The sequence below is a fragment of the Coregonus clupeaformis genome, chromosome 16, assembly GCF_020615455.1.
Source record: "Coregonus clupeaformis isolate EN_2021a chromosome 16, ASM2061545v1, whole genome shotgun sequence".
In the NCBI taxonomy this organism is placed as follows: domain Eukaryota; kingdom Metazoa; phylum Chordata; class Actinopteri; order Salmoniformes; family Salmonidae; genus Coregonus; species Coregonus clupeaformis.
In genome coordinates this window covers 41,442,313-41,457,894 of record NC_059207.1, presented here as the reverse complement: position 1 = coordinate 41,457,894, position 15,582 = coordinate 41,442,313, and the positions used below count along the sequence as shown (strand labels likewise).

General features: G+C 42.3%; 1 protein-coding gene across 2 annotated transcripts in view; it reads right to left on the bottom strand.

The window, feature by feature from the left end:
* The window catches only part of LOC121584707 (nuclear receptor subfamily 6 group A member 1-A-like), a 34,125-nt gene extending 19,035 nt beyond the window's left edge, over positions 1-15,090 (bottom strand). Inside the window, exon 1 of one of the 2 annotated variants that reach the window (XM_041900760.2) lies at positions 14,898-15,090. In XM_041900760.2, the coding sequence (XP_041756694.1) occupies positions 14,898-14,922 (25 nt within the window). In that variant the 5' untranslated portion in view covers positions 14,923-15,090. Of the gene's footprint in view, positions 1-13,950; positions 14,116-14,897 lie in introns of those variants that run through there. The other variant, XM_041900759.2, reaches the window with a different exon arrangement.
* Between the last annotated feature and the right edge of the window lie 492 nt (positions 15,091-15,582).

The window sequence follows — 15,582 nt, the reverse complement described above, 5'->3', positions numbered from 1 at the left end:
AGACCGAGACCGGGACAAGGGGTCAGAGATGAGTCAAGACCGAGACCAGAAAAGTCTAATTCAAGACCATGATTGTAATTTTGTCAAATCACCACCATAATAAGAATTCAAAATGTCCAGTATTTCTGTTAGCATATTTCAGAACAACATATGGATTATTTAGACTTACAGAATAGTAAAGAAATGCATGCTGAGGGAAAATAGAACCAAATTATTACTAACCCAAACACAGTGGGGATCAATGGGCCTTCTACACCTTCAGAGAAGGGCTAAAGATTTATAAAATAATGATTCTAATAATATTATAATAATTATAATTATATTATTATTTTCAATTATGTTCTGATTCAATCTCTTCAGTTTTGTTGGAAAGGAAAGGGTTAACACTGAAGCGAAAAAAAGATTATTTGCTGGTCTCTGGGAAGATAAATCTAGCTAGCTATGTCAGCAATTGGCTAGGCCATCAGAAGCTAGATAAAGGCATCTGCCATTCAACTGTATTAGGGTAAAATTTTGGAGTGACAGTGGAATCAACCAGTCACATTTTGGCTTAATGGGTGGGACAACTAATGCTAGCCAGAGCAAGATTAGCTAAAATCGAATGAAGGAACATTAAATAAACCCTCTCAAACTTTTTCAGCTAGATGGCCATCAAAATTGCACTGATAAACGATGGGGAATTGTAGTGTCCTCGTCCTTCTGCGGCTTGCCTGCCAATGCATGCTTGTCCCAACCAAGCATCCAAGCTAACTGGCTAAGGTTGGCTAGCTTGCTAGCTAGCTACTTCCACACATAAATGAGAGAACACCTCACTCTGACCAGAGTTGGTTAGGTTGTTTACATGTTATCTAGAGCGTTCTTGACTAACTATAACTTTTTTTTGCCTATGTTTACTGACACCGGTCATATTCAGCGGGTGTTGCACGTTCGGAAATTAATCAGTGGTTCTGTGCTCTGGCACACTCAAACGAGAGTGCTCTGAAATCGGATAGCCAGAGTGAATTTGCGAACGCAAGAGATATGCTAACTGGATAACAGTCGTTGAAGTTCTTGCTAGCTAACCAAATGACACCTGCATCGAAAAACGATATGAGGGGGAAAAGTAAGTCACTCACCCACTCCTCCAATGGCATGACATGACATCCTCCTAGCAGCTAGCTAGCTAGCTTGCTACATAAATAGATACGCTAGCCTATTAGCCACATTATGACTGATTTGTGGTCATTGCCCTTGCTAGTTTCATTGTATTGACATTCCCAGTGTTAGTTACATTCGTCCGTTCTTGTCCAGAATATTGAGTCATCGAAACTAAAACCGTGCATCCCGAATGGAGGCAGCAACAATGTACCAGACCAGCTGTGATTTACAACCTGATAGCAATATTTTTTGGACTACCAAGAAATGTATTGGTGAATTATATTAATCATGCATTGAACTGCATCCATCTATTCTGCCTACAATACCTTAGTGTAAGTTATGGAATGTTGAGTCAAATAGAACCTATTTTTAAAATATCTTATTAAGTTGGTTTTGTAGCATAAACTGGGAATTTGGTATTTTTGACTGATATTATGATTGTCTGTTTGTTTCATATCTGCAAAGTAGTTAAAACGCTGTCATTCCCACTTTAAACTTTAGGTCAAACTTTGTGTGCTAAAGTGAAAAGCTTTTTGCAATGGGAAGTAATAGTTGTACATTTAGATTGGGAAATGCTTAATGGTTGTGTTTTTGTATTCTTATGATTGGGACCTACTTGCTTATTGTGTCTGAGTTTATGGACTGTTTATCCTTTAACATCATGCTGTGTGTAACTGCTGTCTTTCCATCGGCCCTATGCAGTGGTGTAGTGGTGCCTGGAGAAGTGGGTATACTCTAATTTTGCCAAAAAGTTCCCAAACAGCCCGCCCAGCAAAGAAAAGGCACCCTGTGTCAAAAATCATGTTTTCCTAGGATTCCGCTGAAACTAGGCTATGTGTGCGGCGCGCATGTGAATATATTTCACGTGCTTTGCGATTGTGTAGGCTACTTTGTAAATTATTTCTCTATTTTACTACATAATTGATTTAAAAAATAAAATAATGAAATATCACATTTACATAAGTATTCAGACCCTTTATTCAGTACTTTGTTGAAGCACCTTTGGCAGTGATTACAGCCTTGAGTCTTCTTGGGTATGATGCTACAAACACCTGTATTTGTGGAGTTTCTCCCATTCTTCTCTGCAGATCCTCTCAAGCTCTGTCAGGTTGGATGTGGAGCGTCGCTGCACAGCTATTTTCAGGTCTCTCCAGAGATGTTCGATCGGGTTCAAGTCCGGGCTTTGGCTGGGCCACTCAAGGACATTCAGAGACTTGTCCCGAAGCCTCTCCTGCGTTGTCTTGGCTGTGTGCTTAGGGTCGTTGTCCTGTTGGAAGGTGAACCTTCGCCCCAGTCTGAGGTCCTGAGTGCTCTGGAGCAGGTTTTCATCAAGGATCTCTCTGTACTTTGCTCCGTTAATCTTTCCCTCTATCCTGACTAGTCTCCCAGTCCCTGCTGCTGAAAAACATCCCCACAGCATGATGCTGCCACCACCATGCTTCACCGTAGGGATGGTGCCAGGTTTCCTCCAGACGTGACACTTGGCATTCAGGCCAAAGAGTTCAATCTTGGTTTCATCAGACCAGAGAATCTTGTTTCTCATGGTCTGACAGTCATTGAAGTGCCTTTTGGCAAACTCCAAGCGGGCTGTCATGTGCCTTTTACTGAGGAGTGGCTTCCGTCTGGCCACTCTACCATAAAGGCCTGATTGGTGGAGAGCTGCAGAGATGGTTGTCCTTCTGGAAGGTTCTCCCATCTCCACAGAGGAACTCTGGAGCTCTGCCAGAGTGACCAACGAGTTCTTGGTCACCTCCCTGACTAAGGGCCTTCTCCCCCGATTGCGCAGTTTGGCCGGGCGGCCAGCTCTAGGAAGAGTCTTGGTGGTTCCAAACGTCTTCCATTTAAGAATGATGGAGGCCACTGTGTTCTTGGGGACCTTCAATGCTGCAGAAATTTTTTGGCACCATTCCCCAGATCTGTGCCTCAACACAATCCTGTCTCAGAGCTCTACGGACAATTCCTTCGACCTCATGGCTTGGTTTTTGCTCTGACATGCACTACTACTACTACTACTGCTACTACTACTACACTACTTCTTCTTCTTCTTCTTCTTCTTCTTCTTCTTCTATGACATAATGGTGGTCCCCAAACCAACGTTAAAGGTGCATGTTGCCACCTACTGTGCTGGAGTGTGTTTACAACATTTCTAAATCCTTCTACATAACTCAGTACTACTGAAAAAAAAGAGCCCTACTAACTTCTAATAGACCCTCCCCCATTCCCAAAATCCCTTCCAAACCCCCCCAACCCCGTCCAACCTCAATGACCCTACACTTCAATCTTTCCCTCTCTTCAACATACTTACAACAATATAACAACACAAGCTCCACCGTTTCATCGACCATACACTCCAGACACAAACCATTCCCATGCTTGCCAACCAGATGTAATGACGAGTTCAATGTACAATGTTCTAAGCGCAATCAAGCAACCACCACCTCTTCCTTCCTAATCTGACCTTTGAATCTTGGTCCACCAACCTTTCTTTGGAGGGCATATAAATGCCGGCCCTTGGACTCAGAGTCCCATCTCTTCTGCAACACATCTATCAAAATGGCTCTGATCTTACATTTGGCCTCACCTCTACCCAGTGGAACATTAATATCAATTATATCTTGTTTCAAAGCTTTTTTGGCTAACTGGTCTACAATTTCCTTTCTGACATGCACTGTCAACTGTGGGACCTTATATAGACAGGTGTGTGCCTTTTCAAATAATGTCCAATCAATTGAATTTACCATAGGTGGACTCCAATCAAGTTGTAGAAACATCTCAAGGATGGTCAATGGAAACAGGATGCACCTGAGCTCAATTTCGAGTCTCATAGCAAAGGGTCTGAATACTTATGTAAATAAGGTATTTCTGTTTTTTATTTTTAATACATTTGCAAAGATTTCTAAAAACCTGTTTTCGCTTTGTCATTATGGGGTATTGTGTGTAGATTGATGACAAAATTATTTAATCCATTTAAGAATAAGGAAAAATGTGGAAAAAGGAAAGGGGTCTGAATACTTTCCGAATGCACTGTACCTGCGTATAGCCTCCACTACACCACTGGCCCTTTGTGTTTTACAAAAAGTGCTCTCTCCTACATGAGTGCGCTGGTGTTACGGTTGCTGTCCTTTCAGAATCACAAACCTGTCACACACTGAAGGCCTATAGGTTCACCACTGCGCAAACATGTCTATAATAGATATAAAGGCTGTTAAGATAATGTTTCAAGAAAGGAGTGTATATGTTTGGCCTGGCGAAGCGGTTTTATGCGCTGACTGAATGGAAGCTGATAATTATTAAGTCCTCACTGTCTAAGACCGAGTCAAGACCGAGTAGAAATGTATCCGACACAAGACCGAGACACTCAATATGTTGTCTCGAGACCAGACTACAACACTGACTGCAACGTAATCAGAATCCAGCTATACAGATGTAGGATCTTAATTTGAGCCAGTTTGCTACAGCAGGAAAATAATTCTGCAGCAACAGGAAATGTGAATTATTATAATAATTAATTGGCATTTTTGTAGGGGTTGATACATTTTTTGAAAGGGTAAATCAAGTCTGAAATGTCAAAGTGGAAATTACAAATTTCAGATGCCTTTTTAAACCTCAAATACACCACAAGTTTTAAATGTCCTGCATTGCATCAAATTAAGATCCTACATACAGTGGGGGAAAAAAGTATTTAGTCAGCCACCAATTGTGCAAGTTCTCCCACTTAAAAAGATGAGAGAGGCATGTAATTTTCATCATATGTACACGTCAACTATGACAGACAAAATGAGATTTTTTTTCTCCAGAAAATCACATTGTAGGATTTTTAATGAATTTATTTGCAAATTATGGTGGAAAATAAGTATTTGGTCAATAACAAAAGTTTCTCAATACTTTGTTATATACCCTTTGTTGGCAATGACACAGGTCAAACGTTTTCTGTAAGTCTTCACAAGGTGTTCACACACTGTTGCTGGTATTTTGGCCCATTCCTCCATGCAGATCTCCTCTAGAGCAGTGATGTTTTGGGGCTGTTGCTGGGCAACACGGACTTTCAACTCCCTCCAAAGATTTTCTATGGGGTTGAGATCTGGAGACTGGCTAGGCCACTCCAGGACCTTGAAATGCTTCTTACGAAGCCACTCCTTCGTTGCCCGGGCGGTGTGTTTGGGATCATTGTCATGCTGAAAGACCCAGCCACGTTTCATCTTCAATGCCCTTGCTGATGGAAGGAGGTTTTCACTCAAAATCTCACGATACATGGCCCCATTCATTCTTTCCTTTACACGGATCAGTCGTCCTGGTCCCTTTGCAGAAAAACAGCCCCAAAGCATGATGTTTCCACCCCCATGCTTCACAGTAGGTATGGTGTTCTTTGGATGCAACTCAGCATTCTTTGTCCTCCAAACACGACGAGTTGAGTTTTTACCAAAATGTTATATTTTGGTTTCATCTGACCATATGACATTCTCCCAATCCTCTTCTGGATCATCCAAATGCACTCTAGCAAACTTCAGACGGGCCTGGACATGTACTGGCTTAAGCAGGGGGACACGTCTTGCACTGCAGGGTTTGAGTCCTTGGCGGCGTAGTGTGTTACTGATGGTAGGCTTTGTTACTTTGGTCCCAGCTCTCTGCAGGTCATTCACTAGGTCCCCCCGTGTGGTTCTGGGATTTTTGCTCACCGTTCTTGTGATCATTTTGACCCCACGTGATGAGATCTTGCGTGGAGCCCCAGATCGAGGGAGATTATCAGTGGTTTTGTATGTCTTCCATTTCCTAATAATTGCTCCCACAGTTGATTTCTTCAAACCAAGCTGCTTACCTATTGCAGATTCAGTCTTCCCAGCCTGGTGCAGGTCTACAATTTTGTTTCTGGTGTCCTTTGACAGCTCTCTTGGCCATAGTGGAGTTTGGAGTGTGACTGTTTGAGGTTGTGGACAGGTGTCTTTTATACTGATAACAAGTTCAAACAGGTGCCATTAATACAGGTAACGAGTGGAGGACAGAGGAGCCTCTTAAAGAAGAAGTTACAGGTCTGTGAGAGCCAGAAATCTTCTTGTTTGTAGGTGACCAAATACGTATTTTCCACCATAATTTGCAAATAAATTCATTAAAAATCCTACAATGTGATTTTCTGGATTTTTTTTCTCAATTTGTCTGTCATAGTTGACGTGTACCTATGATGAAAATTACAGGCCTCTCTCGTCTTTTTAAGTGGGAGAACTTGCACAATTGGTGGCTGACTAAATACTTTTTTCCCCCACTGTATGTGTAAGAGGTGCTATCTGTCCAGCTTTGCTCTAAGCCTACTATAAGAAGTAGAGTGGGCTTTCAGAGCCCAGAGTAAGGTTTATGTACTAGAGCTAATTAGCCAGAGCAGGAGGAATGTAAAGGAGGATAAATCCTCTCCCAGATCTACTGAATGGTGAATTGAAGACCTCTAAAACCCAGTGGGATTACCATTTACATAGTATGAGGTTTAAATTCTCTCTCCTCAGGAAGCTCTTCTGAGGTTGTCATACTGTACACACACACACACACACAATAGGGTCACTCGGGTCCCGCCAGCAGATTATAATTTAATAATTAGTTAATAACGTGAACACCACCACCCTGAGAACAGTGAGGAGCTCTTACTCAACACAAGCGTTGTTGAAGTGTGCAATTTATTTTTCTGTGACACCACTCCTATTTTAGGTCTTCTACATGGAACTCTCATGTAATGACTGTCTTTCACACTGTCATACAGATAACAATGTAGTACAGAGAGACTCAGTTGGAGAAAAAAACAAGTCCTGTCAGAAGTAACTCCAGCAACATAGTCAGCTTGGGGATTCGAACCAGTGACCATTCGGTTACTGGCCCAACTCTCTTAACCACTAGGCTACCTGCATACATTTATGAGGATCATCAAAATGCTTTCACACACTACTACATATTGCAGCATGTAAGCGCTTTATGTCCAGAAAATGTTGATGTCCTATATAATGATTCCATATGAAGTGACTTTAGCCTGATTAAAATGGGCTCTTGGAGCACAATGAGGACAGAAGCCTGTGGCTGAAGGAAGGGTGGAGGTATCAGTGAAGGTTCAGCTTGAGGTCTAAATCAAGAGCCGTTCAGTCATTAAGCCCCTGTGCTGTGTGCTAAATAGAACAAAACTTCCACTAAGCCTGTCAGAAAAGAGGACAGGACCCACATACTTTCCCCCTTTGTTTCAACTGAGAGAGCTCTCTTTATTCTCTTTCTCAAATTGGCCGCCACCAAAAGGTGCTCTTTTTACTGTATAAGGATCTTCCTCTCCATTGTCTTGCTTATAAGTTATAGATTGCCAACACCATGTTCTGTTTTGCTATTTTACTTCAACACAAGCTGTGAGAGCATGTGAAATATTTAATTGCCTTAAAGCATGTCTAAGATCACATAGGTTTACACTATGGATCCTCTCCTCCTCAATAAGCCATTTGTCTGTCTTACTTTAGCACATGAATGCATCAAAACCATATATTTCATTGAGCATCCCATGTGAAATGCCTGACTTCCTTCAATGAGAAAAAACACAATGACCGTTAGTTTCCTTAATTCACGCCAGCAGAGGCTTATTTGCCAGATATGTCACCCTCTCTTTCAAGTGCATGGCCACCATATAAACAGCCTGCTTCACACCTTCACACACTTGATCTCAATGTGTCACGTCAAACTCTGGCTCCGCCTTACACCCGAGTGGCGCAGCGGTCTAAGGCACTGCATCTCAGTGCTTGAGGCGTCACTACAGAGCCCCTGGTTTGATTCCAGGCTGTATCACAACCGGCCGTGATTGGAAGTCCCATAGGGAAGCGCACAATTGGCCTAAGGCACTGCATCTCAGTGCTTCAGGCGTCACTACAGACCCCCTGGTTCGATTCCAGGCTGTATCACAACCGGCCGTGATTGGGAGTCCCATAGGGCAGCGCACAATTGGCCCAGCGTCGTCCGGGTTTGGCCGGTGTAGGCCGTCATTGTAATTAAGAATTTGTTCTTAACTGACTTGCCTAGTTAAATAAAGGTTAAATATTTGTTGTTGTTGAAAAAACACACCCCTGTATGGTAGCAAGTGCTCCAGTCTGTCAGACTGGTTCCGTCCTGGTTCTGGTCACCCTCCCCTGGCTCCTCCTGGATCATGTGACCGGGTTGATAAATCCACAGTGACGGGACAAGTCGAAGAGTTGTAAAGTCAGGCCTTTGCTTCATCTTGAACTCCACCCTCTCTCTCTGCAGCCTGTGTCCTGGGACCCCTACCTCCCCTCCCTCACCCAGTCCTCCCGCTGGGCCCATTAAAGCCTGCATTGTTTCCCAGGGGTCAGGCTGGGTTTCCTTTCAAACTTTAACGCAAACCAGGAAATGCAACTCAAGCATTTTAAACCAGAGTCAATGGACAAGAGACATTCCCAAACACCACTCCTGTTTCACACTGATCCAATAATGGTATTGGCCTACTTACAACTATATTAGTGAACTAGATGCACAATATAATGTTTGGCGTTAACCCTTTCAGTAATCTTATTTCAGCAATTAAAACAATACTCCTTATCAACAGGTTTGTTCATCCTGCTGGAATAAAATTGAAATTCAAAAAATGGAACCACCACCATTTGGTCAATTTGTTAATGAACTGAGCCTCTCTTTTGATTTAGCTCCATGGTTTCTCTCCCCATGTCCTATTATCAGTGCCATACTGAGAAAAGAGACATAGTGGCAACATCTTCCTTTTGTCAGATTCCCAGTCAGACAAAGGTCGATGGAGAAGCCTTTGAGTGGGTGACAGTGGGACAAGGCCTGCTGAAGGGTATTTCACTCAGCAGTTTTGTCTTGTGTTTCCATCACAATCATGCCCAGCTGAAAGGGAGCGGGGGTTGAATGGATCTCCTGTACTTTTCCACTGTTCCCTCCCTCCCTCCCTCTTTACATCTCTCTCTACCATACTCACTCCTTTATGTGAGCAAAGGGTGCATACTTTCTCCTAACTAAGTACAGTACACAACGACTCTTTCTCTCTCCAACTCTTTCTCTCTATCTCTATGAGACAGTAAGAAGATGTAACAAATATGCACATTTCCAACAGTCAGCCACCATGCTGTTTGGTCTCTCCTGTCTCCATAGTGTTATGTTAATTTATGCAGTTGCAGATTTGGCTCATAGTCATGACAATGGTGGCCTGTTGACATCGCATACTATACTGGATAACATTTAACCCCCCTCACACAGTACTGTCTCAGGGAAGCAGGCTGAGATCTTACCAGGGATTACAGCCTGGGTCATTAGCATTGGGTAATTACACTCTTTTTATTTATTTTACCTTTATTTAACTAGGCAAGTCAGTTAAGAACAAATGTTTATTTACAATGACGGCCTACACCGGCCAAACCTGGACAACACTGGGTCAATTGTGCGCCACCCTATGGGACTCCCAATCACGGCCAGTTGTGATACAGCCTGGAATCAAACCAGGGGGTCTGTAGTGACGCCTCAAGCATTGAGATGCAGTGCCTTAGACCACTGCGCCACTCGGGAGCTCTAGCCAGATACCATGTTAATTCTATGCTAATTAATACTATATTAGTCAGTAGTTTGTTAGATATTTCAGAGATAACATTCAACATTATTAAAGTGAATCCAGCTCATTCCTAAAATATGGATTAAGTACACAAATGAGCCAAATGTTTAGAGTTTCTGTAACAGCATAAAGGGTAATGTTGTCTTGCATTCTCTTTTGTCCTAAACAGCAACAAGTCTTGAGACAGCAGATACTGAGCTCTGCTGTTCTTATTTCTATGTTTTCTCCTGGCAACTTAGACATACGGCCGTAACACAAACACATTCCATTGAGTTCCTTGATGAATACATCTAAAGGTACATTTAATAATAAAATAAATAACATGTTTTATTATCACATACACCAGATAGGTGCAGTGAAATATATGGTTTTACAGGGTCAGCCATAGTCGTACAGCACCCTTTGAGCAAATTAGGGTTAAGTGTCTGACAGATTTTTTCACCAATATTCATTGACGTGTTTGGTTATTTCTCTGTATAGCTCCTTGGGTTCTCAGAAGTTGCTACAGTTACAAATCCTTCCCTAAAAAACCACCAAGAAAAAGCCACTCATCTAATTTCAAAATTTAACATAACCAGTGACACAAATCTAATTGATTCTCTTCACAGACTGGGGCACATTATGTCTGAGCGATTATATAATTGCTATAGTTTTCAATAAAAGCAAACGTAGGACATTTTGCATTTTTAAATATCATTGCTTTGTTGTCAAACATGAGCATGCTGGCTGAAGTCCAGTGCAGCAGTTTGATATTGTGCTTGTTAATGTGGAGCCTAAACAGTCAGCACAACCTGATATGAACCAAATGGTGGTATTTAACAACACAGGCGCTTGTAACACTGGGTCATATAAACCACTCTTTAATAAAAGCCTGTTTTCCCCAGCACTTCTAGGTATTGCTGGGGGCTTCCCAGAGGCTAACAGGCTCAGCAGGCTAACAGGCTCAGCAGGCTAACAGCCTCAGCAGGCTAACAGCCTCAGCAGGCTAACAGGCTCAGCAGGCTAACAGGCTAACAGGCTCAGCAGGCTAACAGGCTCAGCAGGCTAGCAGGCTAACAGGCTCAGAAGGCTAACAGGCTCAGCAAGTTAACAGGCTAACTCCCACCCAATTTCCCTTACTGTGTCAGGAAATACAAACTATAATGCAATCAAGCACTTGCTATTATTTCTATGTGTGTGTGGGGGGGCTTGACTATCTAAATAGACTTGATCTAACAAAAAGAATATCCATACTATGCATAGGAACAAATGATTCATCAGAGTGGGATTAAGAACAATCAATAAAGTGATCCGGTCAAACCAGGTCCTTTTTTCATAGGGGGTATCAGATGGTGTTTTGTGTGTGTTAGATTTAAAGTATGTATGCATCGGGGGGTGGGTACTGGCAGTTGAAATAACACTCCCCTTGGAGACAAAGGTATGAGATATGGTGGACTTGATGGTTTGGTTTGGCTGGATCAGAACTCACATAAAGGTTTAAATGAAATGAGGGAAAAGGCCCTAGAAGGCCAGGCGTTGGCTATATTTAGCCTGCATTACAGAAGCCACAGTTCCTGACCTCCCCCACTGTTATTGATCTTCACACACACAGCCTCTATCCCACTACCCCTGCATCCACAGGCACACACATAGGCACACACACTCCCCCCACTCAGAATTTGTAAGAAAAGGGACTTCCTGCTTGGATGAGCCATGGCAGGAGTGACGTGGTGTGTTGAGAGACAGAGAGAGGCATCAGCGGGCTCCTTTACATGATGAAAGACTGAGTGGATTTAACCCTCCTTCAGCTGGAGAAGAAACACAACTTCCAGAGCTGACAGGATAGGATTAGCATGCGGAAAGGGAGTGGATACAGTAACCCCTCCCTTCCCTTAAAAGACAACACAAGAAATGTTCCCAGAGAATTCGTAAACGGAACAACTCAGGTGGCGCTTGCTGATGGCTATGTTATGTTATGGTTAAACCACTAGACAAACGATCACAATGACTATCACATGCTAAGATAACCATTATCAAACAAATAGTGCTCAGCAAAGAGCTCTTGATCTGGTTGTCCATTCAACACTGTGTCTCTAGATAGCAGGGCCGGCTCCAGGCATAAGCAATATAAACGGTCGCTTAGGGCCCCCATCCGCTAGGTGGCCCCCAACCAAACATAAAAACCAAATAAAAAATGTAACTCAGTCGGGGTCTCAACTTACTGTTGAGAGTTAGAATAGTAGAACATAAAAGGTGCAAGTTCGAAATGTGTTTGTGCATCAGCAGTTTTTCTCTTGTTTTGTCAGTCACTGACAGTCACTCAATTAGCCATGTCAGCTAACAATTTTTTGATTGGTAAGTTAGTCTAGCCAGTTATCTAAAATTGTAGTAATCATGGACGAATACTGACCGGGCACGTGCCCAGGGGCCCTGACCTCCAATGATTCTGTTAGTCACTCTCACTCAGATATCATTAACATGGTATAAGTCATGTGTAGAATTGCAGGAAATTAGCAGCTTTAAAACTGCCAAAACATTATCGCCACCCCTTGGCAAAATAGGTAGAATTGCATGAAATGTGTTATAACATTTTAAATTTTCTCTCCGCCCCATGGCAAAATCTGTATAACTGCAAAAAACTTGCATTAATACTGCCAAATATTCTCTACACCCATGGCAAAATATGTAAACTTACAAATGTACATTTTTCTATCCGTCGTCAAGAGGGATGCCACTAAAAAATATTGCCCGCTTAGGGCCCTCAAAAGGCTAGATAGAACACTGCCTGGTGGAAACCATGGTAGCACTGAGTGATGAGTCATACAGGTGTAGTATCTTAATCACTCTTTTGTTGCTGAGAATTGTCCTACACCACAGGAAATGCAGATGAGCTTCGTGTTTTACATAAATTCAATGAAAACCCACACTAACACATGGTTATATTAACAGTATTGCACTTTTAATGCAGCCTACTTTTGGCCAGCTAATAGCCTAATCACCAATAATGCAACATTATGTACTAAACATTCAAATCCTGTTGCTGCATTATTTTGCTGTGACAATATAGGTCGAATTAAGATCCCACATCTGTATACTACTCATTAATCAAGAGGTTTGGGGTTTCAAAGGAAACTAATAGCGGACCACAATCAGTGTATGGAGGCTTTTGCCATTGAATGAAGAACAACTGAATTCACATTGAAAAAACATACCATAGCAAAAAAAACTCCCCACTGTGTCCCAAAACACTACATTGATTTGTAACTCACCTGGGAAAGAGAAATGTGACTATCCCATTGACTGAGAACATTGCAAAGGTCTGAGTAATCTACAAAGTCCAAGGACATGATAGTTAGTAGGACTGACTGAATGGATTGGTTTGGGTCTGTAAATGAACAACTACAATTTCCTTCACCATTAACTTACATTTCAAAAAAATCTAAAGGGATTTGTATCAAAATGAAACACTGAAGACACTTGCATGGCACATATAATCTCAAATATTAATTGAAAGGAGTACATACTCTGATACGGTACATACTCTGGTATGAATTAAAATGAGGTGAAATCAAATGAAACTGTGTTAGGTTTGGAAAGGTAGTCAAAGCTTGACTAACCCAGGGGGTTAACACTGCCCAGTGGAGTAATCCTAACCTCTCCTCTATCAGATAAACAATGCTGACTGGAGACAAAACCTTTTCCAGATGGGCCACAGACCCAGACCACAGATCAATACATATGTAACCCCACTCAGCATTACACAACAGCATTCAACTATACATAAAAATTCACACTCTACTACACTCAAATTAACACACATATTGAAATATGTCGAAATACGCTGAAAAGATGTGAACAGTACTCAAATATGTATTCACTAATTAATGAAAATGAATTGATTATTCAACAAAATACACAAACATATTTGCAATAACAAATATAAGCACACAATCCCCTATAACTAGCAAGTCGATTATTTTATCACATACATGTATATCTTGGAAAGTATAGCTTCAACAAAAGTGACAAACTGGTCACAATATCATTACATAATGGGTTTGTAACTTTCTTTCCCAAGAAGAACATACGAAACTAAGAAAATTATTTGACAAAACCATTGATTAGCCCTTCAACTAAATGCTAGTCTGTTCTCTCATTTATACATGCAGATGTAAGGTTGCTTAAAGTATGGGCTATAAAGGCAATAGACCCAACCCCTTTCACTCTCCCATCCCATCTTCCCTTACCTTCCCATTTATCCATTTCATGCTTCTCCCAGTTTGCCGGGACGCCATTCATGCACAGATTCCGCTAAAGAAAAGCCACAGGGCATTGGAGCCTCATGACTCTTGTCTTTCTCTCTCTCTCTGTCTCTCTGTCTCGCTGTCTCGCTGTCTCTCTGTCTCTCTCTCTCTCTGACCGACAACCTCTTCCGTCTACAGCCTGTCCTCTCTCTGAGCATAGACTACTAAGCCAACACCACTGGTCACTTTACTGCCTGGTCACATGACCACATAGTTCAAGCCCTGGGGTCACGGCTTGGCTTGAGGTTCAATGATGGTTAGGGGTTATCTGAGTGGAACTGATGGTCCTATTTTCTCTGCTGTTGAACAATGCGCCCCCTGCCCAAATTAGCCTCCCCTCCCTCTGCCTCTGGCACTTTTCACAGAGGACCAAAGAGCACGTCCAAGCATAAACACAGGTTCAAATTGACAACACACTGACATTAACTAATTGAGTCATTTTGTCAATAGAAGGCAAATCGAGTTAACCAAGGTGTAGTCCCGTGTAGCTCAGTTGGTAGAGCATGGTGTTTGCAACGCCAGGGTTGTGGGTTCGTTTCCCACGGTGGACCAGTATGGGGGGAAAAAAATACAAATGTATGCACTCACTAACTGTAAGTCGCTCTGGATAAGAGCGTCTGCTAAATGACTAAAATGTGTCAGTGCTAGGTAACGGAACAGTGCACTGGAAAAAAACAAAGCCTCTAGATATGGCTTAACAAGTATAAGATATTAATGATAATTATGTGTCCCTGCAGGCAATCACAATAATGGTCCACCATTTAATGTCACAAAATGAACCCACAGAGCAACATCACAACATACAGCCAATCATACAGTTCACTAATTAATTGCTTGGTATAGTGTACTCCTATAACTAGTTCTTAGTGAATTATTTAGTCATGCCTTACCATCCAATGGATTTTCCTCCTTCATTCCCTCCAGTGTCCTCTCTAGGAAGCCATGTTATGAAGTGTCCAGTTCTGAACCAGTGGACCACGTTCTCTACTGTTACCCTAATGATACTCTATCCTGTACCCTCCGCTCCTGGGGACCTCACACTACCGGTCACCCTTGTCCTGTCCAGTCAGGTCTCACCCCACCCTCCTGAGCTCCACCCTGCTAATGCTGCAGCCACTTGTTCACGCTCCCACAGCCCCACAGGCTCACAGACCCACAGCCCACCCCCAATGTCGATGCTAATGACCTACCTCAGTAAGTCACACATAAGAGGCTTAACACATTCAAATGCCATGGAGGATAGGGAGAGACTGAGAGAGAGAGAGAGAGAGAGAGAGAAGGAGAGAGAGAGAAGACAGGCTATGTGCACACTGCCCACAAAATGAGGTGGAAACTGAGCTGCACTTCCTAACCTCCTGCCAAATGTATGACCATATTAGAGACACATATTTCCCTCAGATTACACAGATCCACAAAGAATTCGAAAACAAACCCAATTTTGATAAACTCCCTTATCTACTGGGTGAACTACCACAGTGTGCCATCACAGCAGAAAGATTTGTGACCTGTTGCCACAAGAAAAGGGCAACCAGTGAAGAACAAACACCATTGTAAATACAACCCATATTTATGTTT